Here is a 27,126-nt window from a genome sequence, read left to right as displayed (position 1 = left end):
AATGTATAGATGTCTGTATGTCGTGTATGAAAATGGGGGACCCTGATGTAAACAAGACGAAAGTCTTTCTCTGGTCTGCATCCCCTTAACAATTGTATGTATTGAGCTGTACACTGTACTGTACTGTACCCATTCTGCAATCTGTTAATAAAGTTTTCAATCAATCAATCAATCAATCAAACAGCATTATAGTACATGCTATCATACAGAGCTAAGGGTTATGTGCAGGTGTACAAGCAAATATATGGGGGGTTATATACTCTCTATAACTGTCAAAAACGAAATAAATTTGTGCAAAATGTGTGCAAAACTTTTTTTGTGAAGTTCCCCTTTAATACATTGGCCTACAACAAGACAGGAACAGCTATCTATGGGAACAGCAGCCAAAAGGAGCCTCTCTCCACACGTCACTGGCTCCTCCTTCGCCCCGCGGTGTATAAAGCGCTCCGCTCCGTGTCGCTGGCAGCAACATACTCACGGAGACCTCATTATAGGTGCGCTGTGAGAGAGTAGGTTTTTATTAGCAAATCTTTTGAAAAGAAAGTTTAAAAGTTTTTCTTTGGAGAAAAAAAAGGGGGCGACCGACAGACACCTGAGCAAAAATGGTGAGTCGTGTTACTTTCTATAATGTTGTCAAATAATAAATGCGCCATATATCCCCCCGCATTGATTTGTATATGGGATTCTAAATAAAAGTTGTGTGCGTCATTCAGAATACAAATCCAATCTGCAGGCAAAATGGACACGCCCTGGAGTGTCCATTTTGTGTCCTCCGCGCCCCGCTTTACTGCCTGCATAAATACATGTTCTGTGTGATGACAGTTCCCTCTAAACTTCTGCTACTTTCTTTACATTGAACTACTATTTTATTTGGAGGAGGGCCGTCAGTTGTTTTTTTGCCTAAAAGCTGCAAAGTCGCAAATCGTCATAATTCCATTAGAATATATATATATACATTTAAATAAAAGGTTGTTTATGAACCCATATCCTTGACTTAAAAAATATAATAAAAAATAAATGGCTTCCGGCCCGTCCGATCTAGCATGTTGAAGGAATACGCCGACGTTATGGGAGATGGGATTTACCGCCTTACCGACCAGAAGATAGTTACTAGTTATTACTTATTAGTTACTAGTTTACTCTATTTTCAGTAGAAAGCTAGCCTAGCTCACCACAAATACGTGGAAGCGGATACGGATCACTATCATAGCTTAAAAAAACTCCGGGAGATGTTTTTTTTTTTTTTTTGCACAACAGCTAGGCTAGCTGGTCCGTATCCGCTTCCATTCATTTGCGCTAAGCTAGGCTAGCTTGCACACGGATAGCTTTCTAGTACTGAACTCACAGAGAGGAAATGGTTATTATATCTTGTCCGACTGTGTTATTAATGAACTAAGTGACACACTGGCAAAACTGTTGCTTTAATAACAAAGTGACGAAATGGCCTTTGGAATCCTTTTTTAGAAAGGCATTTTATTAGTTTTTATGTCTTATTTTTTGTATGTTGTATTATTATTTTTTGTATTTATGTTGTTTTTATATATCCATTTTTATTTTATTCTTTTTAACTCTGTAGCACTCTTGAGATTCTCAGGAAGGTAGGGTGCGTTACAAATTAACTGTATTATTATTATTTGAAAAAGGGAGAAGACACAAAAAAGGTCTGCGGAAACGTCTTCTCCCATGTGGCCACAAGTAGGCGTGTTAACCGTTTCCACATGTCCAGAGTTGGAGGCAAAAAGGGAGTTCTTTATTGGTTAGACTCGCTGATCTGGCCCCCAGCTACTATAGGCCTGTTCTGCTCAAGTTGCATAGTATAAAGCACTCTGTTGTGCAAGTCAAGTCAAGTCAAGAGTTTTAATTGTCACGGCATACAGGTATACAATGAAATGCGGGTGGTCTTGCCCGCAACGATGTGCAATACAGTGGTACAACATATAATAGAATCAAAAAATGAAAAAAGCAAATGGGGGACCCTGATGTAAACAAGACGAAAGTCTTTCTCTGGTCTGCATCCCCTTAACAATTGTGTGTATTGAGCTGTACTGTACTCACTGTACCCATTCTGCAATCTGTTAATAAAGTTGTCAATCAATCAAGCTGATTGTGTGTCCCTGACATTATGTCTGTGTGTGTCCCAGAAATGAGCATGATGCACTCTAAACTCTGTAGTTGAATTGGCACATTTGGAAAAGTGTGTTCAGAAGGGTATTGCATCCGTTTGCGAGATACTGGGCATAGCTGACGCCTGACCGCGTGTGTTTTTTGGATATTATCCTCATGCTACCTTCGGCTTCTAATGGGGGGGAAAGAAGTCAAAACTATTTGCAGCCAGTTTGTATTAAGAACAAACTCTTTTTAGTATGTGATCATGGACGTCAACACAAGAATAAGAGGCAAATGTTTTTGCCAAGAATGGAAATGTGAAGGACTTTGATCTTTCAGAACTGTTCGATTATGTAACTCATTACAATAACTTTTATTGAGGTTTATGTTGCCATGTTGGTTGGGTTTATGTGTTAAAATGATGTATTATGTTGTATGAATTATTGTATTTTTAAACGGCCTCTTGGAAAATTAGCCAATGAACTGAAAGGGATCCAAATCAATCTGTCTACAGTCGGTGAGCTATTGACGAGCCGGCCTTCTTTGGTCTTGAGGATGGGGGTTTTAGGACAATCCTATAGTATAGGATCAGCATTTCTGAGAGAAGCACCCTAACCCTATATAATAACCCTGTCAACTCCTTTTGCAATGAATTAATCAAAGACTTCCAGTAAATTCTTTTTTTTTATCCACTTTTTCTCCCATTTTCTATATTTTCTCCCATCCCAATTTCGTATCATCCAATTCAACCCTCCCCTGTCACGAACGCTGTTTCTTGCCTCCCACAAGCCGGCTGCAATGTGGACTAAGTCATACATAGCACAAGTCCCCTCCGGTACTTGAGGTAACAGCAGTCGCATCTTTTCACCTGCGCAGCTCGATCTCTCAGTGGCGAGGAGTAACGCGTGGGAGGCTCACGCTGCCCCCGACACTTCCTGATTCTACTGCGCAGGCGCACCAACCGACCTGTAGGAGTCGCTGTCCACAACGCCCGATCCCCACCCATCAGTTTCCCACCCCCTAATACGGCCAATGTGTATTAGTATGAATGACCAGCTAAACTGAAAGCAATGTGGAGCGCTGGGCTCGAGCCCAGCGTCTCCGCATTCGTGGCGAGTGCCTTGCCCACTACGCCACGTAGCCGCCCTGACTTCCAGTAAATTCTAAGCCAAAGTTCGTGTTCTCGCTCGGTCGACAAGGCCACACCACACCCAGGCTTCCTATATCTTTATTACTATATTTTGTACATGCCTCCCCAATTTGAGGCATTATGCCACACCCCCTTCTCCTGGTCGTTGTGCTACCCTACTGTCGGTCACTCTGGGGAGGGTGTAGATGCCGCCTCCGATGCATGTGGAGTGGCGTCGCCAGCCGTTTCTTTACACCTGACCACTATGACTTTCACTGGGAGAGCGTAACGCACAGAAGTTCACGCCAGATCCAACTCCCCGCTGTCGGGTAGGAGTCGCTATTGCAATGGCCGGGACTCTAACCGAGCCGGCAGTACCGTTGTCGGGAATTGAACCCGAGGTCTCTGTGGCGGCAGGCTCGGACCTCTACACTACCCAGCCGCTCTTAGTGCTCGGACCTCTACACTACCCAGCCGCTCCTAGTGGTCGGACCTCTACACTACCCAGCCGCTCCTAGTGCTCGGACCTCTACACTACCCAGCCGCTCCTAGTGCTCAGACCTCTACAGTTAACTACCCAGCCGCTCCTAGTGCTTGGACCTCTACACTACTACTCAGCCGCTCCTAGTGCTCGGACCTCTACACTACCCAGCCGCTCCTAGTGGTTAGACCTCTACACTACCCAGCCGCTCCTAGTGCTCAGACCTCTACACTACCCAGCCGCTCCTAGTGCTCGGACAGACCTCTAGTCTACACTACCCAGACACTCCTAGAGCTTAGACCCCTACACTACCCAGCTGCTCCTAGTGCTTAGACCTCTACACTACCCAGCCGCTCCTAGTGCTTAGACCTCTACACTACCCAGACACTACTAGAGCTTAGACCCTTACACTACCCAGCCGCTCCTAGTGTTTAGACCTCTACACTACCCAGCCGCTCCTAGTGCTTAGACCTCTACACTACCCAGCCGCTCCTAGTGCTTAGACCTCTACACTACCCAGACACTACTAGAGCTTAGACCCTTACACTACCGAGCCGCTCCTAGTGTTTAGACCTCTACAGTCTACACTACCCAGTAGGGATGGGAATTAATAAGATTTTATCGATACGATTCCATTATCGATTCTGCTTATCGATCCGATTCTTTAGCGATTCCTGATACATTTATAATTTGAATAAATAAATTGGAAATGCAACAGAACTAAGCTGGTTAGAATAACAACATGCAACTTGACATTTCTGATTTGTCATTTATCATTTATTGTTGAGCCCCCATGTCAGAAAAATACAAAAACTGTAAAAAATTAATTAACTATACACTTAAATAAAATAATGTATTTGAGAACTAATTTAATCTATTGAACTGTAGTTGCATTCAACAGGTCGTTATTGCAAAAGAGAATTTGTTAGCAATAACCTACCTGTATAAATAAAGGCAAGCTCAGTGTTCTCTCTCTGCAATGAGCATGGCTATTTAGCTACCTAGCGGCTAATGTTACTTTACCATGTAAATTAATGACTAGGATGCAAAGCACTTTCAGTTTTCACTGCACACACAAAACGGTCACAATATCGAGCCCTTTAGGTTTTCTTAGTCAAGGAATCAAATAGTCTGCTATGGCTGCATGCGTGGCACTAACGTTATTGTTTTTAAATGCGCAACTGTCGGAAAAACATGGCATTGATAAGAGGAATCTGTTCCCAATTGATTCCGATTCTCGATTCCCATCCCTACTACCCAGCCGCTCCCTATATTTCAACCATCTACATTAGCAGACTCAACAAGTGTGTTGTTCTTCTGTCACCTCAAAGCCGTTTAGAAATGTTGTTAAAACGAAAGGCTGTGGAGAAACTATTTGCTTGGGTGTGACCGCAGAGGCAACATGTTCTGTCAAACGCCAAGCAGCCTTTTCACACTACTCCCTGATGTCCCGTTTGGGACACAACAGAACACTGGGAAAGGGTGGGGGGGGGGGTGAAAGTTCTTAAGTCACTGAAAGGCCTCTCAGGAAGTCGGGTCACTGTTTCTCAACACTGAGGACACTCACTGTTGCACAACGCCATTAATCTGTACTTGCAAATCCTGCGTCTGCACAGCCATATTGATGGGATCCCTTGAAACACTTAGCCTAATAATCTTAGGAGATTAGATTAAAATGTATTGTCATCATACAGGCAGCACAAGTACAGAGTGCAAATGTAACCGTAAAGTGCAATGTACATGTGATTTGAACTGGATAATATAATCTATAAATTACTACTACTGAGTGATGGTGCTAATCAAATGTATGTACAGCGTTAATAGTATTATGTACGGTACAGTGATGTAGGGGTGGACTGTATAAACGGTATGAATTTGCGCTACGGTATGGATTTTGAATTTTGACTACCTTGTAACCGGTAGAGCAGCTCTAAAATAGCAATGACGTCATGTAACCACAGCCAGGGTGCGACTATTTCACTCACATTTGCCCCTAAAAATAGATAGAATTAGTCATAGATAATAGATATGTGCGAACTGGAAAAAGTTATTTAGGAGCACAGAGGCTTCGCGCAGTGGGCGTGTCAATGCGCAATTGTCATTTCATAATAGACAGAGCAGAGCGGACCTTCAATTCCAGAAGCAAACTAGCTCTTCCGCCCTGCGTTTGAAGGCTGTGTGACAACTTCTCTCGCGAGTCGCGCAGTTGAATGTAAACTCTGCGATGGATCCAATGGTCTAACTTGCTTTGCATCCTCGCCATTCTGGAATGCCCATGTCGCGCTAAAACCTTATGTAATGTTAACTGTTGATCTAGCCTCAGAAAGCTAACGTTAGCTGGCTCCACTCTAGCAGCCTGTCGATGTACTAGCCTCAGCAAGTTAACGTTAGCTCCACTCTAGCAGCCTGTCGATGTACTAGCCTCAGCAAGTTAACGTTAGCTCCACTCCTAGCAGCCTGTCGATGTACTAGCCTCAGCAAGTTAACGTTAGCTCCACTCTAGCAGCCTGTTGATGTACTAGCCTCAGCAAGTTAACGTTAGCTCCACTCTAGCAGCCTGTTGATGTACTAGCCTCAGCAAGTTAACATTAGCTCCACTCTAGCAGCCTGTCGATGTACTAGCCTCAGCAAGTTAGCGTTAGCTCCACTCTAGCAGCCTGTCGATGTACTAGCCTCAGCAAGTTAACGTTAGCTCCACTCTAGCAGCCTCCTCTCTCTCTCTCTCTCGCTCTCTCTCTCGCTCTCTCTCTCTGCTAACAATTTTGATTCTTGAACCTATTTCATTAAAAAGGAAGATATTGATGGACATTAGCTATAGTATAGCTCAGCAGCTATAACAGAATAATTTTATTATTTTTGATTATTTACATTTTAAGTTAACCCATTCTCTGCCGGAGCTTATATCCATCCTTGTAGCCTCTCTGCCAGCACTATTTGTCTATGGAGATGTCCACCTTCTTTGCAGGGCTATAACTTTTTAAATTGTATTGCTAAATTGACATTACTATGGCCCATTCAACATCAATTATCTATCGTTCAGGATGTAGGAACGTTTTACTTTTTCATTCACACATTCATACAATAATACGGTCTAGAGCAGGGGTAGGCAACCCTAGGCACGCGTGCCTGCATAGGCACGCAGGGGCATTTTCATAGGCACAGGGGGCAGCATTATAAAAATATTATTTTTTATTTTTTTTGCTTTGAAACATTATAGTGAAATATTTTGCACTGTTGTCGCATTTATCTTATTGAAATCCTCCCACAGGTTCTTTTTTACTACCACATATTTAATTGAGACCCTTTATTTGTTTATTATTTCAATTTAGCTGGAAATACATTGCTACATCATTCAGTAACATTTGCAGAGCCTTATAACAAAAACATTATTACGGTCACCATTGTGACCAGTGGGATTAATCAACAAATTTATTATTTATTTTTCTATTTCATTGAACATTGCACATGTTAAAAGCAATTTTTTTTTACTCAAAATGTGAGTATTACCAAGTCAACTTGTGTTCTTAGAACAATGACAATAAACATAGTTTTATTAGGTTGAAATAATGTGGTTGTGTACTTATTTTTCTGTTAACTTATTATGGATTGAAAACTGAAAACCTTAATGCACAGTAACTGAACTCAATATTTTTAAGTTCTGGTAACTTATTATTATTTTTTTTACAGTGTAGTGTTGCGATCAATCAAAACGTATTTACACGATATACCTCACATTCACCCTCCATTCACATCCTGGTGTTCTCCTGGTGTTCTCCATTAGGCCTGTAGGTGGAGCTATGACAGCACACGTACAGTACACACACCGATGGTGTGTGATGTGTCCAAAAATGAATGGGCAAATGTGAGTGAAATGGTCGCACTGTATGCAGCTGTTTGTCTGCATTGCATTCCCCCCGCCAACTCAGATTTAGGGTTGATACAACCATCATAATAATATTGTTAATAATAACAATAACAATAATGATGTAATAATGTAAAAATTATCATTAAAAAGACCTGATTATGAGAAAAAAATTTACGATGCATGGAATATTGTTGAGGCACACTAGTTACAACTATATTTCAAACAGGCACGCCATGTCAAAAAGGTTGCTGACCCCTGGTCTAGAGTATAAATATGTTTTTATCGTTTTCTGCAGTATTTCATAGAACCTGAGATATAGCCATAAATGCATATATTAGATCATCAAATGCAGTTTGATACCGATCTACGCCAGATAAAAAATGTCAACTGTACATGATCCTAAGACGTGTTGACTGATCATCTGCTGGTGACCGGAGGGGGGGGGGGGGGGTCGTTTATAATGCAATGACCGACGTTAAATGATTCATGTAGTATATGGGTGATATATAGATCAGAGCAGTTTGTATGGATAATAATAACCAAAAACGCTGAAACTCACGGCAGCTTCCTCTTACCGTTGGGCAATCACACTGGCGCAAACAGATCCCAGTTATGTGATGTTGATCTAGGTGATCCAGTTCCGGTTTGTATAATACTAATATACGTCCAATCATGTTGTTTATTGAGTTATGGCAACGGATCGATATGCACAGTGTCTGGATAGAGTCCCGCGAGTGATAGCGAGTGGCCGGACGGAATAGGGGACGGACTAAGCACTTCCGGCCACTTCCGGTTTTGGCAACTCGCCGATCGGCCACCAGGTGGCGGTATTGAAGCGTTGCAGAGTTGAGCGGAGTCCTACAACACCAGCAAAGACTCTGTGGGTGAAATGTGAATACCATGACGAAAATATGAAATATTGATCTCAAAGACGCCGTCATTGGCAGATTACGCATGGCGAGGAATGACGTGTAAACACGTCATCGGCGGAGAAAGGGTTAACAACGACAAAAAAGCCAGCGGTGGACAGACATAACAAACGCTGTCACTGTTTACTTGTGTAAGGACATGGTTCCTTTTCAAACTGTCGAAAGGGCTTTACAGACATGGTCAAAGCACTGGATCCAAGATACGCGTTACCTGCCCGCAGACACTTGAGAAAAGGTTTTGCATTTTTCTATTGCAGTTTTGCACAATAAATGTTCTTAATAAAATACCTCTGTACTATGTGAAATATGTCCTAGTAATACAAGAGTACAGTAATAGCTGCCATACTAGGCTTGGGCGGTATCCTTATTTTCAAACCTTTATGTTATAATACCCCGGTGCACGGTATTTGACGGTATGACTTTCATTTTCATCCGCGGGGGGGGGGGGGGTTACGTGTTACCAAGTAAACAAATCATCGTCAGCTCTCAGAACGGTAGTCCCGCACCGGTAGAAGCCCGCACCGTTTTAGCGTTAGCATCTAGCCTATAGCCATGGCAGACTATTTGATTCCTTAAGGGCTAGAAATTGCCTGGGTTTTGGTCATATGCTCCCGAAATGCTCCCGTTGTTTGGCTACTTCTATGTGCAGTGAAAACTACTTGAATGCTTTAGAACCTAGTCATTGATTTAGTTCAGGGTAATCTAAGATTAGCCGCAGAGCTAACGCTACTTAACGTGAGCTAACGCTAGTTATTCAAGCTCAGTAGCTCACAGAGAGAGATAAACAGCTGACAGCGGATAGTACAGGACGGTACAAATACAATAAAAAGGCGGGTGGGGGCTGTTGTGTAAACCTTGTACTCTTTAGTTCACATATAATAATTTAGTTCACATATAATAGGCGACGGATTGCGCCACAACAACACTGCTCTCGTCACAACGCTTTACGGTATTTTCACAGCACTGTCGCAACATTACCGTAAAACGTGAACACTGTTGTGACCCACTCGCTCCACTAGAGCGGTCTCGCCCTCTGCTGGCGCGTGTGTGCACTACACTCAGTGTGTGCACTACACTCAAAACTCCGTTTCACTGTTATAGAAACTGAAGCGCATCTGTGATTTTGACGGTGACGGACGGTATTGAAAATCAATACCGTAGGTATTTCTAAATACCCTGGTATACCTTAATACCGTCATACCGCCCAAGCCTATGCCATACCAGTGTTTTACCCCTTCAGAAGCATTTATATAGACATTTTAAGATAAGTTAATATACCGTGATATATACCGTTACCGTCTATGCTTCAAATTATACCGTGATATAAATTTGAGACCATACCGTCCAGCCCTACAGTGATGCAGGTATAAAGACACTGGTATTATTAAGTCATAAGATATTCCTTTATTGATCCCCTTGGGGAAATTCAGGCAGCATGGAGGGGAGGTACAGGTAGTAGAAGACGTACAGGTCACAGAATTATAGTACAGTGAGAAGTAAAAATAGAATAAAAAGGCAGTGTAGACAATATACAATATAATCCACTCTGGACATGCGCATAATGTAACAAGGTGCGAGATGAGGGTATGTATGCCCTCTTGTTATATTACTGACCTGGCCAGCTGTATAACTCCTAGCGAGGGATATGTATAGATATAGTATCCATAGATATGTAAAATGATTATGTGCAGGTATATACAGACGTATATATATATATATATATATATATATATATATATATATATATATATATATTAAGGCTGTCAAATATATCGCGTTAATATCGCGTTAACTCCCGATTCTATTAATGCCACTAATTTTTTTAACTCAAGATTAACTAAAAAAATTTTTTTTTTTTTTTTTTTACTAGACTTCACTCAGGTGTATTATTGATGCTCTCATTGATACTATGTTTGTTTCTGAAGTGTGTGTGTGTGTGTGTGTGTGTGTGTGTGTGTGTGTGTGTGTGTGTGTGTGTGTGTGTGTGTGTGTGTGTGTGTGTGTGTGTGTGTGTGTGTGTGTGTGTGAGATATAGAGAGAGAGGGGGGTGAGAGAGATGAGGAAGGGGCAAAAGAGAAAAAGAGCTGGGAGAGTGTGTGTGTGAGGGAGAGAGGGGGGTGTGTGATTAATCAGCCCTTGTGTGTGTGAATGTAACAAGTTCCTAACGTTTTCTTTCCCCTATTATTTCATGCACACTTTATTCATTGTTTTAAATTATTATTTTCTTTTAAGTTATTTTGTGCATCACTCTGTTTTGAATTTGATGCAAATTTGCAATGCATGAGGGTCATCCTTTTGTGTTAAATGGCTGCACAAAGCAAGCATTTGTTGACTCGCATGTTGATAAGAGTATTAAAACTTGGAAATTGAAAAAGATCTGTTTAAGGTAAAAAAAAAAAGAATTAAAAAAAAAATTCGATTAATTTGCGATTAATCGCGAGTTAACTATGGACAATCATGCGATTAATCGAGTTAAATATTTTAATTGTTTGACAGCACTAATATATATATATATATACACACTAGGGGTGTAACAATGCATCGATCCTAAGATCGAATCGTGGTCAAATTAATATTGAATTGTTGCCTGAAGAATCGTAATCGAATCGTTGTGGGGTCAAATATTTACACCCCTATTATTGACCTATAGTCCATTTCATGCCGAGTGAATCAGTTCCCCCAGCCACATTTGTGTATTACATTTTTTGGGGGGAATTAACTGATCAAAAATGTATCGAATCGTGGTCAAATGACGAGATTTCATGATGCATGATTAAATCGTTGCCTGAAGAATCGAATCAAATCGTTGTGGGGTTGAATCGTTACACCCCTAATACACACACAGAGTACCCGGCTTTGCCCATGGTCTAGTGTGTGTGTGTGTGGTACCCACTAACTGGGCCTGTTGCGTCAGGAGCAGGCAGAACAAGTTGCCACTGTGCTTCAGAATTAGCCATGGGTCACAGATGGCATATGGGTTACTTAAAGGGGAACACACCACCCACAGTAGGAATGCCATGTTGTGTCCACGGTCTGGGAATGTTCAATGTGAACACGGCTACTCTCTCCCAAAGCCATAAAGCAGAGGATTAAGAATCAAACTTGTGATGTTGTCCACAGGGTATAAAGGTCTGAAGCTGCTCCATTGTGGACGGAACGGCAGCGTGTGGTCTTGTGGACCCACAGGATGCCCCATTATCTCTTTCTTCATACCCAAATTAGTTTTATTCTCTCGGGTGTTCTCGGTTCTGCAACGGACGCATAGATACTCTTGAATGTTCCCCCGGCATCCCCCCTCTGCGTCGACTTGAGATATCTGTAAAATGACCCCAAGACCAAGTGGATGAAACCTATTGATTTGTGACTCAATGGTGAACGCCCCCCCCCCCTTTCCAGGAGGTGCTGTATAGCAGTTGTAATGGTGATCTGAAGGTTGCCGGTTCAATTTCGGCTCATTCCGGCAGCGTATCTGATGAGCAGATTGATGCCTTTGTATGTTTGCCTCTGCAGTCTGTGAGTGAATGGGAGGATGAGGCAAAGTGTAAAGGGCTTTGGATAAAACTTACAAGTGCTATATCCCTTAGATCTAGTCAATTTACCATCTCCTAACCCAGGGACCAACATCTATAAATGTTTCTAAGTAGTTGATAAGCCAAATCACTGTCACATCCAATACAAATTTGGATAAATGCATGGTCGATCGAAAATTCTGTTATTTACACAAAAATCAACAGCTTATCCGACCATTTGAAACCCGTTGTCTCTCTCTGCTCTCTGTGATGTCATACTAATGGTATCAATATGTCGCCATCATTGACTTTAGTTGATATGCTTAACTTAGTGATGCACGATATATCGGCCGCCGATATAATATCGGCCGATATGGCCGTTTTTTTACACATCGGTATCGGTCCGATATCAAGATAGGGCCGATATTATAAAAAAAATAAAAAAATAAAAACTTTTTTTTTTATATATATATATATTCTTTTTTTTATATATTTTTTTTCTTCTTTTTACATGTTTTGGTCTTAAATAGTTTCAAAATATCAGTCATTTCTGAAAATAAGTTACAAAGGTAAAAAAAAAAATGCGTTTTGGAAAATAGCTCTTTATTTGATTATCATAAAAAAGTGTTTTCTATACAGAGATATCGACATCGGTAAATATCGGTATCGGCCAGAACAGTAATATTAATATCGGTTATCGGTATCGGCCACAATTTTCACATCGGTGCATCCAGGGCACAAAATTAACTTTTTGACTCACCGGCCAGTGGCGGGTAAATGGGAAGAATCTACCCGCCAAGCATATTTATTACCTGCCAACTTTTTTTTGATTACAAAAATAATAATAATTATTTTATACAATTTTTTTTTAATAAAATATATATATTATATAATCATACTTGTAGTTGTATTATCTGCGAGACATCGCCACCTCGCTGTCTGCAAACAGCTCCACTGTCTGTGTGTATACTCGAGTGGCCTCCAGCTCCAGCAAGGATTCTCCGGCGCTGCACCTGGACCCTAAACTCTACATTCAGCATGAAAGGATTCTCCTGCGCTCCAGCTGGACCCTATTCAGCAGCCCTCATGCGATGTAAGCCAGGGGCTCGAATACGCATGTTGTAGGACATTGATGTCAGGAGCTATCTGTAGCTACTGCTGGATGGCGTTGGGACAACGCCTCTGAACTATTTAGTTTACTGGGACATTTCGTAGTGACTAGTGAGGGAGCTAACGTGGGCTAACATGAGCTACCTAGCCAACGGAGGTATTATGCACTGGACACTTGCTGGAGCAGTTGTTGATGTCGGGAGCTATCAGTAGCTAGCCGGCTGGATAACGTTACTCAATGCCTCATGTATTAAACTAAAAGTGAATAGTTGACTGGGTCATTTTGTAACAGTAGCTAACATTAGCTCATGGAGGTCCCTCTGACTAGACTAACGTCAGTCACGGTGACTGTCCGAGGCAATAGCCTCTGTTTACATGCAGCAGCATACAGAAACGGGTGCGGGAGGGGTAGGAGCAGCAATGCGCTGAGACAGCGAGTGAGAACTCTGCTCAGAATTGGATCATGATTTTCGGTTTTCACATGACTATTTGATTGCCCGCCACACGGCGGGCAGACCTCTCAGTGGGAGGCGCCAAATGTAAAAACTGAGCGCCAATGGCGGGTGGCGGGCTCTAGTTTCGCCCCCTGGGTGCATCACTAGCTTAACTGTATGATCCCCAATAAAAAATTGGGAAACGTGCATGGTAAACAGGAAGTGATGCGTTACTTGTAAAGGCTTTATCCACTTTGCGCCAAATATGTTGCGTACAACGGTGTAATGCGAGGTAGGGCCACCATTGTTTTCGTGATGCATGAGACGTGGATTCATGCACGGACCGTTGAGACTGACGTTCTCCTGTCGTCCACATCTACAATGTAGAGAGTGAATTGGATGTAATGGCTAAGTGTGGATGTTGTTGTTGCTGAACTCTACTGAGTGCATTCTCCTAGTTGTCCATGGAGCCCTTCTGACTTAACACCCAGTGGCATCGCAAATTAACAGTTTTATGATTTTTTATCTCGGACCCGTCTGTCTTTGATCACAGGAATGATGTTCACATTCTTAAATTGGGAGCAGTTTCCTCGTTTTTAAAGTAACACTGGCTATAGCCTACATTCCCTGACAAAAGTGTGTTTACCCTTGGGAGTAGTAACAATGCGTGTTACGCTGTTTTATCTAGCTGGTTGTCTTGTAAGTAAACATTGTTTATTTACAATGGTCTTAGTTCAGAGTAGTTTTGTCTGGAGATATGTTTTTAAGTCCTGGTAGTTAAGCTATGGGTGGGACCCGGCCATTTGGCCATGGAAAAACATCCCAAAACAAACACTGTTTTGTCACACACGATTCAGAAGGATGCCCCAGCCATTTAGTTTCTGTTAATTCACACTTTCTTTAAAAAAAAAACTTCCAGCCACATCCAACGGCCTGTGTTTTTTGGGTCACAAAATCTCATATCTTGGGTCGGGTATATTTAGAACTCTCCCAAGAGTTCTACGTCTCCTCTGCGCAGCATGTAGTTTGGGTCCATGTCCCCCGTGTGCAGGCTGTGGTCTCTGGCCCTCGGAGCAGCCTGCAGTTTGGGTCCATGTCCCCCGTGTGCAGGCTGTGGTCTCTGGCCCTCGGAGCAGCCTGCAGTTTGGGTCCATGTCCCCCGTGTGCAGGCTGTGGTCTCTGGCCCTCGGAGCAGCCTGCAGTTTGGGTCCATGTCCCCCGTGTGCAGGCTGTGGTCTCTGGCCCTCGGAGCAGCCTGCAGTTTGGGTCCATGTCCCCCGTGTGCAGGCTGTGGTCTCTGCCTGGCCCTCGGAGCAGCCTGCAGTTTGGGTCCATGTCCCCCGTGTGCAGGCTGTGGTCTCTGGCCCTCGGAGCAGCCTGCAGTTTGGGTCCATGTCCCCCGTGTGCAGGCTGTGGTCTCTGGCCCTCGGAGCAGCCTGCAGTTTGGGTCCATGTCCCCCGTGTGCAGGCTGTGGTCTCTGGCCCTCGGAGCAGCCTGCAGTTTGGGTCCATGTCCCCCGTGTGCAGGCTGTGGTCTCTGGCCCTCGGAGCAGCCTGCAGTTTGGGTCCATGTCCCCCGTGTGCAGGCTGTGGTCTCTGGCCCTCGGAGCAGCCTGCAGTTTGGGTCCATGTCCCCCGTGTGCAGGCTGTGGTCTCTGGGCCTCGGGAGCAGGGCGGCGGGTCGGCCCAGCGACTAGAGGACCTCCAGTGGGTGCAGCCGGGTGTGTGTGTGAAGGGGGGGTAAAGTCAACTGATCGACACGTCACTTGAAATAACTGGCTGCTGACCTTGCCGCTATGCCCATACTTGGCACTCCCTACATCCCACAGCCCCTCCCCCACTTCCTGCTACCAACACGCGCTGTCCTTCCTGAGAGGGAGGGGAGAGTCGGGTAGGATCTGACTTTGGGATAGGATTTGTAGTTTTTGCTTGTTACTTTGTAACACTGATTTAGAAAAGTGCCATATATAAATCAGTTTATTTTTTAAAAAGTTTTACTATTCAAAGCGAGTCTTAAGTCCAGTGTTTGGAAGTGGGAGGTTTGTCACTCCAGGAGATTTTAAGCGGCGGACTTAACGGGGGCTTCGTCACGGAGAAGTTTTCAACGTACTCGCAGGCTCAGATTGATATTCCAGTGGGGTTTTTGCATTTTCAAACAGTGTTATCGGATCAGTCAAAACCTTTTGATTTGCATATACATTCAGGGACTGAACTGCTGTTACCGGAGCTACAGTACCTGGGCGTGCTTAGGCCCTTGTTACACACACTGTTTTTGTGCTCGTTTTTATACGTTTTTGAATACGTTTGCTGTCCCTATTAGATTTGGCAGGAAACGTTGTGGCCCTACTGAAAACGCTAAATTGTGTTTCCGTTTTGGAATAGCACCAAAAACTCGCCGACAACATGTCGTGTAATCTGCGCGGAGCCGTTGTTGCTCAACGCCCATGCGCAGTAGATACCATCTGCGTGCCCTTCCGGTGACAACAGAGCTGTCCCAAATAGCTGCAGCTACCATGTGTTGTCAAGTTATTGTTATAAGGACCCCAGTCCAAGCTAAAACAGTCTGCATTCCCTTAACAATTGTTTGTATTGAGCCGTATTGTATTGTACCCATTATGCAATATGTTAAATAAAGTTTACATCCATTCATTCTGCTAGCATTACCGATTGCATGAGCACTGCAGCTGGCTAACGTGAGCTAGCGTTAGCTATCAGACCCTGTTAGCTCAAGCTCCTCTTTCAATCTTAACAAGCATTAAACAAAATGGCCCAGTCATCTATTCACCTTTGTTTAATACACACAGCGTTGTCTCTAATGTTATCTAGCTACTGATAGCTCCCGATATCATCAGTTTGGTGCTGGCTGGTTAACGTGAGCTAGCGTTAGCTTCTAGCCACAATGCTATACTGTTATACTGGCATATTCCATTCACGTTAGCATGTAGCTAACAATGTAGCTAACAACATCGCCGATCCTTTTTGAGACTAAACTATCCGCTCTTGGTGGTCACTTGTGTTGATGTTAGTTTTGTTTCATCAACAAATGAGAGGCAGAACACACAGTGAATGTATCCGTTTTGTTTATTGCACTTTTATTACACTTTGCTGAAAAATAAGTGCTTGGGTAAATATACATTTAAAGATGGTGGCGCCTTGTTGACATTTTCTTTGCAGGAAGTGTATTGGCACATTCAAGTTCTGATTGATTGAAAATTGCCTTCATGTTCGCCACCTACTGCCACCTACTGCTTTGGCAGTGTACTACATCACTGTGCTCAGGTTGCAAAACGTATGTCTCACTCGGCTACCGCTACGTTGCGACCTGGAAAAGCGAAACACATCTGAAAACGAAACGAAAGTGTAACCGCAGCCTTAGACTGCAGTAGTCCCTCCCTGGGAAGTGTTCTCGTTTGTAGTCTAGTGCTGCACGATTCTTGCTCAAATGTGAATCACGATTTATTTCTCCCTAAGAATTGAGATGACGATTCTCTCACCGGATTCTTATTTTTTCAAATAATTGATTGCACTCTTTCTTAAACGGACAACATAACGTATATCAAAGTGCTTGACTTAAACTTAAACATAACATATGAAAGTGCTTGACTTAAACATAAAAGTCCCTTGTAACATACAAAACAACTAGTCCGAATAGTCGTCATTTAAAAAAGTTAAGTAAAAATAAAAAACAAATTATATTTATGAGATTGCATAGGTCTATGAATCGAGATCATGATTATTTTTTTTTATTATTAATCGTGCACCCCACTGCAGTCCTTCCCTGTGAAGTGTTCTCGTTTGGACTGCAGTCCTTCCCTGGGAAATGTTCTCGTTTGGACTGCAGTCCTTCCCTGGGAAAGGGTTCTCGTTTTGACCCGCGTAGTAGCAGCTGTTCACAACGGCAAACTAAACACTCGCTGGAATAAACTAAACACACAGGATAATGAGTCCTGGGCGCCGTCTCCTGCTCCCCCCAAATGTTTACACCGGTCTCTGTGACACCTTTCCCCTACAAGCTTATCTCTCTGTTCAGAGCCAGTTTGTGGAACAGGACCGACAGGTGCAGTCAAGAGTTTCCCCCGCTGGCCAGACTACTCCATGTAGGAAAAAAAATAAAAGAAAAGGCTACGACTTTTGAGTCGGTACAGGCTGCCTGCCGGGAGCTTCTGCTTCACTCGCTGCGAGCTAGGAATTCTTCAGCTGGGTGTGGGTGTACTTTACTACATTAACCCTTGTGTGGCGTTTCCAATGTTTACTAAAAAAGTCTTATTATTAATATGAATGAGACTCATTAGCCGTGGCAAAAGAGAACTTGTGAACAATATAGAAACACATTTTCATTGAGCGCACACTGTGTACCCCCTACACGCATGTATATTAAACATGTAGGTTCACTGGACCCCAAAGTGAGGAAATTGTAGATAAAAACAAGTAAATATGGTAAACTAAACAAAGGTTCACCGTCTGCCTCCACCTTGTTTATATTTTTCAAGATAAACATGATTTATTACATTCATGTCTTGATTATAATGGAATTTCTTTTCACACATTATCACAAAATGAACAGCACTTTTATTGATAAATGTGATCTTGCAGAGGTAAATCAGGAAATGGTAACCATAGGCTATATACTGCTAAAGTTAACATTACGTTATGCAAATTGTTTTAAAATCCCAGTAATGTTATGACTCCACCAGACCCACAGACATTGGGCGAGTAACAAAAAAACACGAGGGTCAAAGTTCTGATGAAACTACTACAGGATATCTTGGAATTGAGTTTTATTTGAAATGGATTACATTCTCAACACACACCCTCTGACGTCAACTAGCTTTGTTCCGACGCCGGCGAGCGCCACCGGCCGCTGTGTTCGCACCGCAATGTCACCGAGACTTATCTCGGCCTGGAAGTTGGCGACCGATCGTCGGAAAAACAAGCCTGACGTGGTTCTGTGTGAAACATCACATTAATCAGGATGTAAATTCTGTGCAAATCCCGTGAGCGGCTGGGAGCTCACGGCAGCCTGTTTGCTACCGGTCACTCCACCCACCTCTGCTGGAGCTCGACAACAACTAATCCCTGCTTTTTTAATAGCGTGTTCTGTTCTGTGACTGTTCGCACGTCGCTGCCTGAGCTTTTGGTGTTTTGTTGCAGACAGTGACCCTGTGATCCCCAGGGGTTTTAAGAAAATATAAAAATTTGTTAAAAAATAGCCCCACCCTTGTTGACTAATTGACACATTTTGGCCTTCGTGTCACGCTCGGGTTGGGTTTTCTTTCCACCCGGTTCAAGAAGCCATGTAACTACTGTCAGTAGTCCTGGGAATCCACACGTTCGTCTTTCCCACATCATGTGTTCTTTACCACAGATGTGCTCGTCATTCTTTCAGGAAATAACTACTTTTACATGGAAAGATGAATGTGACTCTTAGTTGAGTTGACTATGACCAAACTGATTGAATTGGTGAGTGGATTAACCCTTTCACTACCACACTACGAAATGGTTAACCCTTTCACTGCCACACGACAAATGGTTAACCCTTTCACAACCACACTACAGAAGGTTAATAACCCTTTCACGACCCCACTACAGACGGTTAACTGTCTGTAGTGGGGTAGTGAAAGGTTAACTTTCTATAGTGTGGTAGTGAAAGTTAAACTGTCTGTAGTGTGGTAGTGAAAGGGTTAAGGGACAGCTCTTACAGACATACAGAACCCAGAAAAGAAAAAGAAAAAAGAAAGTACCTTCAATTCAGTGTATGGAAATTATACACTCCTTCTCTTCCAAGTGTCCCTTTTTATTACCATAACGTTTAAGGCTCATTTTCACCATTTAGGCCTATACCCTTGTGAAAAAGTATCATGGTATTTTCTAACTGACGTTACCTTTTTCGTAACTAATAAAATTAGTAAAAGCCAAGTCTCTATCTATAATCGGAGCTCTGTAGTAGTGTGAATACATTTTAATGCATGTAGAATTGAAAATTTAAATCTGAACGTGTGTATTAGAGGTGCTGTGAGTTTGGGAATCTCACGACTATTTCCATTCTAAGTCACGACTCTATTCTATTCTGTTCATAATCTATTCTCGGGTTTATTTTCCCATTTGACTGCAGCAGTTTAATGGGTCTCAAAGGAGGACATCGCACAAAAAAATAGATTTGACTAAAACAATTCAATGGATATTCCCCCCCACACCTGTGTTATCGTTACACCCTTCCTTGTACCATGTTCCTCTTTAAGCCCTTTTCTAACCGCCTTCCCGCCCGCGTTCCTCCCCACAGCGCGAGTGTATCTCAGTCCACGTGGGCCAGGCGGGCGTCCAGATGGGCAACACCTGCTGGGAGCTCTACTGCCTGGAACACGGGATCCAGCCCGACGGCCAAATGCCCGCCGACAAGCCGCGCCACGACGACTCCTTCACCACCTTCTTCAGCAATACCGGCGCCGGGAAGTACGTGCCCAGGGCCATCTTCGTGGACCTGGAGCCCACCGTCATCGGTGAGTTCTGAGTGCCAGGGTTCCGTGGGGGGGGGGGGGGTTAGGAGGGGTTCTGGTGAGTTCTGAGCGCCAGGGTTCGGTTGGGTGGGGGGGTTAGGAGGGGTTCTGGTGAGTTCTGAGTGCCAGGGTTCCGTGGGGGGGGGGGGTTTAGGAGGGGTTCTGGTGAGTTCTGAGCGCCAGGGTTCCGTGGGGGGGGGGGGTTAGGAGGGGTTCTGGTGAGTTCTGAGCGCCAGGGTTCGGTGGGGTGGGGGGGGGGTTAGGAGGGGTTCTGGTGAGTTCTGAGTGCCAGGGTTCCATGGGGGGGGGGGGGTTAGGAGGGGTTCTGGGGATCCAGGCGGTACCGTTTTGCTTTGCGGTGTATGGCGTCGCATGGAATAGAAGTACTTTATTGATCCCGAGGGAAATGCAGCACTACAGATTGCTCACAATAAACATTTAGGTAGTCAAAAATAAGAATAAAAGTACAGTGGAGACATGGAGAATTGAGAGCGGAACATTCTGTTCAGTCCTGTTTTTGTAAAACCGTTAAAAAAATATCAAAGATGCATCATATGTAAATATTGAGCAATGAACATGAGCCAATAAGTTTTATTTGATCACGAATAGATATATATCTTTTTGACATTGTAACCTTGCTTTCTATTCTCTCTCTCTCTCTCAGATGAGGTGCGCACAGGTTCCTACCGACAGCTGTTCCACCCGGAGCAGCTAATCTCAGGGAAGGAGGACGCCGCCAACAACTACGCCCGTGGACACTACACCATCGGCAAGGAGATCATCGACTCTGTGCTGGACAGGATCCGCAAACTGGTGAGAGACGTAGACGCTGCACCGTTGAATTATTATTATAACTTTTTTTTTTTCCTTTATTTACTCAGGGTAGGTTCGCTGAGCACAGATGCTCTTTTTCAGCTACGCCCTGCTTCACATTCACACAGTTCCATTCACACCTGGGAGCTGCCCAGTACAACCACAGTCTGACACCGTTGGCCACTGAGCAACTCCACTGGAGCAGTTGGGGGTTAAGTGCCTTTTGCTCAAGGGCACTTCAGCAGTTGGTGTTAAGGGTATGGGAGAGAGTTATTAATTCACTTCCCCAGCCCAGATTTTTCCTGCCGGATCGGGGGATCGAACCGGCGACCTTCCGGTCACAAACCCGCTCCTCTAACCTTTAGGCCACTGCTGCCCCAGAATTATCATCCTCAACGGTTGTCGACTATCGGGCTCAATTTGTTTTTTGGTGACTTTTCCACTAGGAGTGTGGTAAATGCGGCCGCTGATTTTGGGCAACATTTTTAGATTTCTTATTGTATCTCGATGGTACTAAAAGAAAAAAAAGCAGTTTGACACAAATGTTTTATTAAAGTAATTCCGGTAAGGGGCAGGACGACATCCAATCAAACAACCAAGTCAAATGATTGGAATGAGCGAGCTGTCTAACACATCGTACACACCTTCTGCTGACACATAGCTGCCTGCTGCTGACACATAGCTGCCTGCTGCTGACACATAGCTGCCTGCTGTGGCTTTGGAGGCATCCTGATGTGTTGTGATTGTAAAGGGCGTTAAAATTCAGTTTTAAGGATTTGAAAATATCTGTTCTGCCCAAAATCAACGGCTGCCTATTGCTCCTTCAATACAAAGTGCCAAGTGAACAATGGGTTAACTCTTATCAAGGCCTCTTCTTTATAGAAGAGTTTCAGAGGATTTGAACCTGCATGGCTGAGGAATGTTGTGAGCCCAATAAACACCTGATACAACATGACTAACTGAAGGCATGTCTGAAGAGGGCGTGGAGGGACCGGTCCACCGGCCTCATAAAACCAGTGCAGTGGTTCCATACATTAATTCATTTGTGCATAGATATAATGATTCTAAATGATTTTACTATTTAAAATGGGTCAAATCGTATTTCATTGCAAAGATGCATGCAGCACATTATTAGCAGCCCCTACTAGTGTTGTCAAAAATATCGAAGTATCGATACATATCGATACTGAATATTTAAAACGGCTTCGATACTCATTTCCCGAAATACCGATACTTTTTGCAGTATCGGTACCAGCTGGCGAGTGTTCTACAGCAAGTTGTTGACGCGCTGTTTGTTCAGAGCACGCTTGCCCCTCCGGCTGCTCCGAGTCCAGCCCTCCCCCTCACAGAGTCACAGAGCCGTCTTCAGTTAGTAAACAAACATTTTAGCAGTGCCAGCGCGGATCTCCATAAATAAATGAAAGAGGTTTGTGACAGCTGCTCTTTCAACGTCACTGTGACTGAAGCATTAAACCATTAACTCTAGTTTAATACATGATACGTTGTCTACTGATGGCGCATAATATCAACAGCTGATTCGTTGTAATGTTACAGCTACCAGCTAACGTTAGCTACTGCTAGCAGTTAGCTCCGTTAGCTTAGCTGGCCACCGTTATAAATACTGCATGGAAACGGAGTAACGTTAACGTTTAAACGTTATGTCGAGGTCATACAATACTACAGTCGACATAAGGTTAACGTTACCCCGTTTCCATCAAGTGTTTAAATAGCAGCAATCTTGTTGAAAATGTAACGTTACTAAAATGGTCAGAGCATAGCCTCTCTATCTCTATCTCTCTCTCTCTCTCTCTCTATCTACCGCTACCTCTCTCTCTCTCTCTCCCTCTCTCTCTCTGTCTCTCTCTCTATCTACCGCTACCTCTCTGTCTCTCTCTCGATCTACCGCTACCTCTCTCTCTCGCTCGCTCGCTCTCGTTATCTTTAAATAAAAATCGAAACTGTTACTAACTGTAATACAAACAGTTCAGTTTGTCAGGTACATGCAACACAGATTACAGTGTTTACATCTGTCTGCTTGAGAAAATACCATGTTCTGCATTTGCAATAAAAATTATTGAAGTGAGATGAACAGTTATTTTTAAATGTGTGATCTAAAGATAAACAAAGGGTTTTAAAAGTGTTATATTTATCTTCTCTTATAGTACCAGAGAGAAGCTGAGGAGAATCAACCAGCAACAAAAGCTAAATTTGTTTAAAAAAATATATATATATATATATATATTTATATATTTCTTTTTTTTTATATCGAAATGGTATCGAAGTATCGATACTTTTCAAGGTATCATATCGAAGTCGAAATTCCAGTATCGTGACAACACTAGCCCCTACTCTCTCTGTCTCTCGGTCTGTGTCTCTGTCTCTCTCTCCGACAGCCGCTCCCCTCGCCCGTGCAGTCGAGACGAGCACTGAAACGGATATGAGGGAAGCACAGAAACTTGGTGAAATTGGAAACTTAAAATGCATATTTAATAACTGGTTGAGTGCCATTTTTATGAAAGGGGGAACTCTCTTGTAAGGTAGAGCAGGTATATCTTACATTCTTATGGAAGAAGGAACTATCTTGTAAGGTAGAGCAGGTATATCTTACATTCTTATGGAAGAAGGAACTCTCTTGTAAGGTAGAGCAGGTATATCTTACATTCTTATGGAAGAAGGAACTCTTGTAAGGTAGAGCAGGTATATCTTACATTCTTATGGAAGAAGGAACTCTTGTAAGGTAGAGCAGGTATATCTTACATTCTTATGGAAGAAGGAACTCTTGTGTTGTAAGGTAGAGCAGGTATATCTTACATTCTTATGGAAGAAGGAACTCTTGTAAGGTAGAGCAGGTATATCTTACATTCTTATGGAAGAAGGAACTCTTGTGTTGTAAGGTAGAGCAGGTATATCTTACATTTCTGAGTTGGTTAGTAGTCGTCTTCCTGCTTCCATTGGTTTTATGAGGTAATGTTACAGGCAGAGCAGCAGTGACGCTGACAGCCCTGTGTAGCGTTTAATCAGAGTAGCCATTACAGCAATTCTTTTTTTAAACGGGTCAGTCCCATTGAGACACAATGATCTCTTTTCCAAGGGAAGCCTGGCCAAGGAGGCGGCTTAAAACATCGAATTTCGACAGTTAAAACAGACTATGCAAAATTACACAGTAAAACAATACCAAATCGACAACAGATAGACGAGATACAATCTGGCCAAAGTTATAGAGTTGAATAATGAGGCCTTTCATATAAAGCAGGAGCAAGAACCATATGAATGAGGCTGATTCCAAGTTACTTGCAAGGTTTTTAAATGTTCTAAGAGAAATGAGCTCCTTCGGGTCCAGAGTGCTCTGCAGTGAGCTCCAGGCAGCGGGTGCAAAGTGCATGAAGGAGGAGTGCTTGCCGAATGCAGTGCAAACGTTGGCGATATGTAGCTGATAACGTTGGAACGTAAGGTGTAAGTAGTATTGATGACTGTAGGGTTTAGTCAGAGTAGCCATTACAGTATTTTTTTTTTTTTAACCAGGTCAGTCCCATTGAGTCATCTACATAGTATTGGTGATGGTAGCGTTTAATCAGAGTAGGGATTACAGGTTTTGTTTCTGTTATGTAATGCTATACATGTCTTTAGTGTGTTGTGTTCGTTGGTCTCTGAGGATAATGACCCTCTCGTCTCTCTCTCTCTCTCTCTCTCTCTCCAGGCAGACCAGTGCACAGGCCTCCAGGGCTTCCTGATAATGACCCTCTCGTCTCTCTCTCTCTCTCTCCAGGCAGACCAGTGCACAGGCCTCCAGGGCTTCCTGATAATGACCCTCTCATCTCTCTCTCTCTCTCTCTCTCTCCAGGCAGACCAGTGCACAGGCCTCCAGGGCTTCCTGATAATGACCCTCTCGTCTCTCTCTCTCTCTCTCCAGGCAGACCAGTGCACAGGCCTCCAGGGCTTCCTGATAATGACCCTCTCATCTCTCTCTCTCTCTCTCTCTCTCTCTCTCTCTCTCTCTCTCTCTCTCTCTCTCTCTCAGGCAGACCAGTGCACGGGCCTCCAAGGCTTCCTGATAATGACCCTCTCGTGTCTCTCTCTCTCCAGGCAGACCAGTGCACGGGCCTCCAAGGCTTCCTGATAATGACCCTCTCGTGTCTCTCTCTCTCCAGGCAGACCAGTGCACGGGCCTCCAAGGCTTCCTGATAATGACCCTCTCGTGTCTCTCTCTCTCCAGGCAGACCAGTGCACAGGCCTCCAGGGCTTCCTGATAATGACCCTCTTGTCTCTCTCTCTCTCTCCAGGCAGACCAGTGTACAGGCCTCCAGGGCTTCCTGATAATGACCCTCTCGTGTCTATCTCTCTCTCTCTCCAGGCAGACCAGTGCACAGGCCTCCAGGGCTTCCTCGTCTTCCACAGCTTCGGCGGCGGCACCGGCTCCGGGTTCACCTCCCTGCTCATGGAGCGCCTCTCTGTCGACTTTGGCAAGAAGTCCAAGCTGGAGTTCGCCATCTACCCCGCCCCTCAGGTGTCCACGGCCGTGGTGGAGCCCTACAACTCCATCCTGACCACGCACACCACGCTGGAGCACTCCGACTGCGCCTTCATGGTCGACAACGAGGCCATCTACGACATCTGCCGCCGGAACCTGGACATCGACCGTCCGAGCTACACCAACCTCAACCGCCTCATCAGCCAGATCGTCTCCTCCATCACGGCCTCGCTGCGCTTCGACGGCGCCCTGAACGTGGACCTGACTGAGTTCCAGACCAACCTGGTGCCCTACCCGCGCATCCACTTCCCCCTGGCCACGTACGCGCCCGTCATCTCGGCCGAGAAGGCCTACCACGAGCAGCTCTCCGTGGCCGAGATCACTAACGCCTGCTTCGAGCCGGCCAACCAGATGGTGAAGTGCGACCCGCGGCACGGCAAGTACATGGCCTGCTGCCTGCTGTACCGCGGCGACGTGGTGCCCAAGGACGTCAACGTGGCCATCGGCAACATCAAGACCAAGAGGAGCATCCAGTTCGTGGACTGGTGCCCCACCGGCTTCAAGGTGGGCATCAACTACCAGCCGCCCACCGTGGTCCCCGGCGGAGACCTGGCCAAGGTCCAGAGGGCCGTCTGCATGTTGAGCAACACCACGGCCATCGCCGAGGCCTGGGCGCGGCTCGACCACAAGTTCGACCTGATGTACGCCAAGAGGGCCTTCGTCCACTGGTACGTGGGAGAGGGCATGGAGGAGGGGGAGTTCTCCGAGGCCAGGGAAGACATGGCCGCCCTGGAGAAAGATTACGAAGAGGTGGGCATCGACTCGTTCGAGGAGGATGAGGAGGGGGATGAGTATTAGGAAGAGCGTGTCGTGAGAAGGGGTAGAGAGACATCACACAGATATCAGAGAGAGAGGGGGGGTGGGGGGGGCTGCGCGTCTTTGACCAGCGCAGAAGAAAGGACTGTCGTCTCTCTGGATCATCTTGTTCCATGTGGTGTTTATCTACCAAAAGTTATGTTTTCACTGCCGTATTTTTTTACCAAGACGCTAACCTTGGCCTTGATGGAAAAAGAAATAGCTGGATGTCTTGTTGATTGTTGACGAGTCTTATGTCATGAAAACACTTATGTTACTGCTGAGCAAAAAATGCAGGCAAGCAATCTCCACCCTACGGTGTGTGTGTGGTCTTACTGAGAAAACTCTAAGCTACACAACGGAATCCTTGGATTCCCCAACGGGTGCCTTTCCCTTCATGTTTTTCTAGTGGTACATATTTAATTGCAAGTTTTATTAAATTGTTCTGTTATCGGATGTGATTTAATGATGTACCTCTTTAAATAAAGTTGTTTTTAAGTGTTTTCCTTGTTTCTATGTCAAAGCCTTTACTATATATAAATACTTCAGAGAGACAAGAAGATAAAATGCCAATTTCCTCTCTCCATTCAGTAGAAAGCTATCCATCTTCTTGTCTCTCTCTGGAGAAGACTGTAAGCTAATTTCCCAAAATGTTGGCGTGTTCTTTAAGTCTACGTGTGACGTATAATCATGTCCGCGGCCAAACGCTCTGCTTCAGACGGAGATACTAGGAGCACATACCCCAACCGTTTATTATGACTGATCTATTAAAACAAGGGACATAGCAGTGAGGCGTGTTGAAAAGACCAGAGCCTCGGCCGACGCAGGGAGCTTGGCCCCGGAAACCGTTTAATGGAAGGTCGATACGTCATGACTTGACGACTGCATAGGGCCAGCGCTGATGTAATTTCCTGTTCGCTAAAAGAGGTCATT

At 44.3% G+C, this 27,126-nt stretch overlaps 1 protein-coding gene across 1 annotated transcript; it reads left to right on the top strand.

The window, feature by feature from the left end:
• Positions 1 to 448: 448 nt before the first annotated feature.
• On the top strand, positions 449 to 26,696 carry LOC311241471 (tubulin alpha chain-like). The gene is made up of 4 exons (XM_084330306.1): positions 449 to 605; positions 19,844 to 20,060; positions 20,722 to 20,870; positions 25,222 to 26,696. The coding sequence occupies exons 1-4, from the start codon at positions 603 to 605 to the stop codon at positions 26,194 to 26,196; spliced, it is 1,344 nt and encodes a 447-aa protein (XP_084186432.1). The 5' UTR covers positions 449 to 602; the 3' UTR covers positions 26,197 to 26,696.
• The last annotated feature ends 430 nt before the right edge of the window (positions 26,697 to 27,126 follow it).

Source organism: Notolepis coatsorum (assembly GCF_963971535.1).
Source record: "Notolepis coatsorum genome assembly, chromosome: 1".
Classification (NCBI taxonomy): domain Eukaryota; kingdom Metazoa; phylum Chordata; class Actinopteri; order Aulopiformes; family Paralepididae; genus Notolepis; species Notolepis coatsorum.
This window is presented reverse-complemented; position numbering and strand designations above follow the sequence as displayed.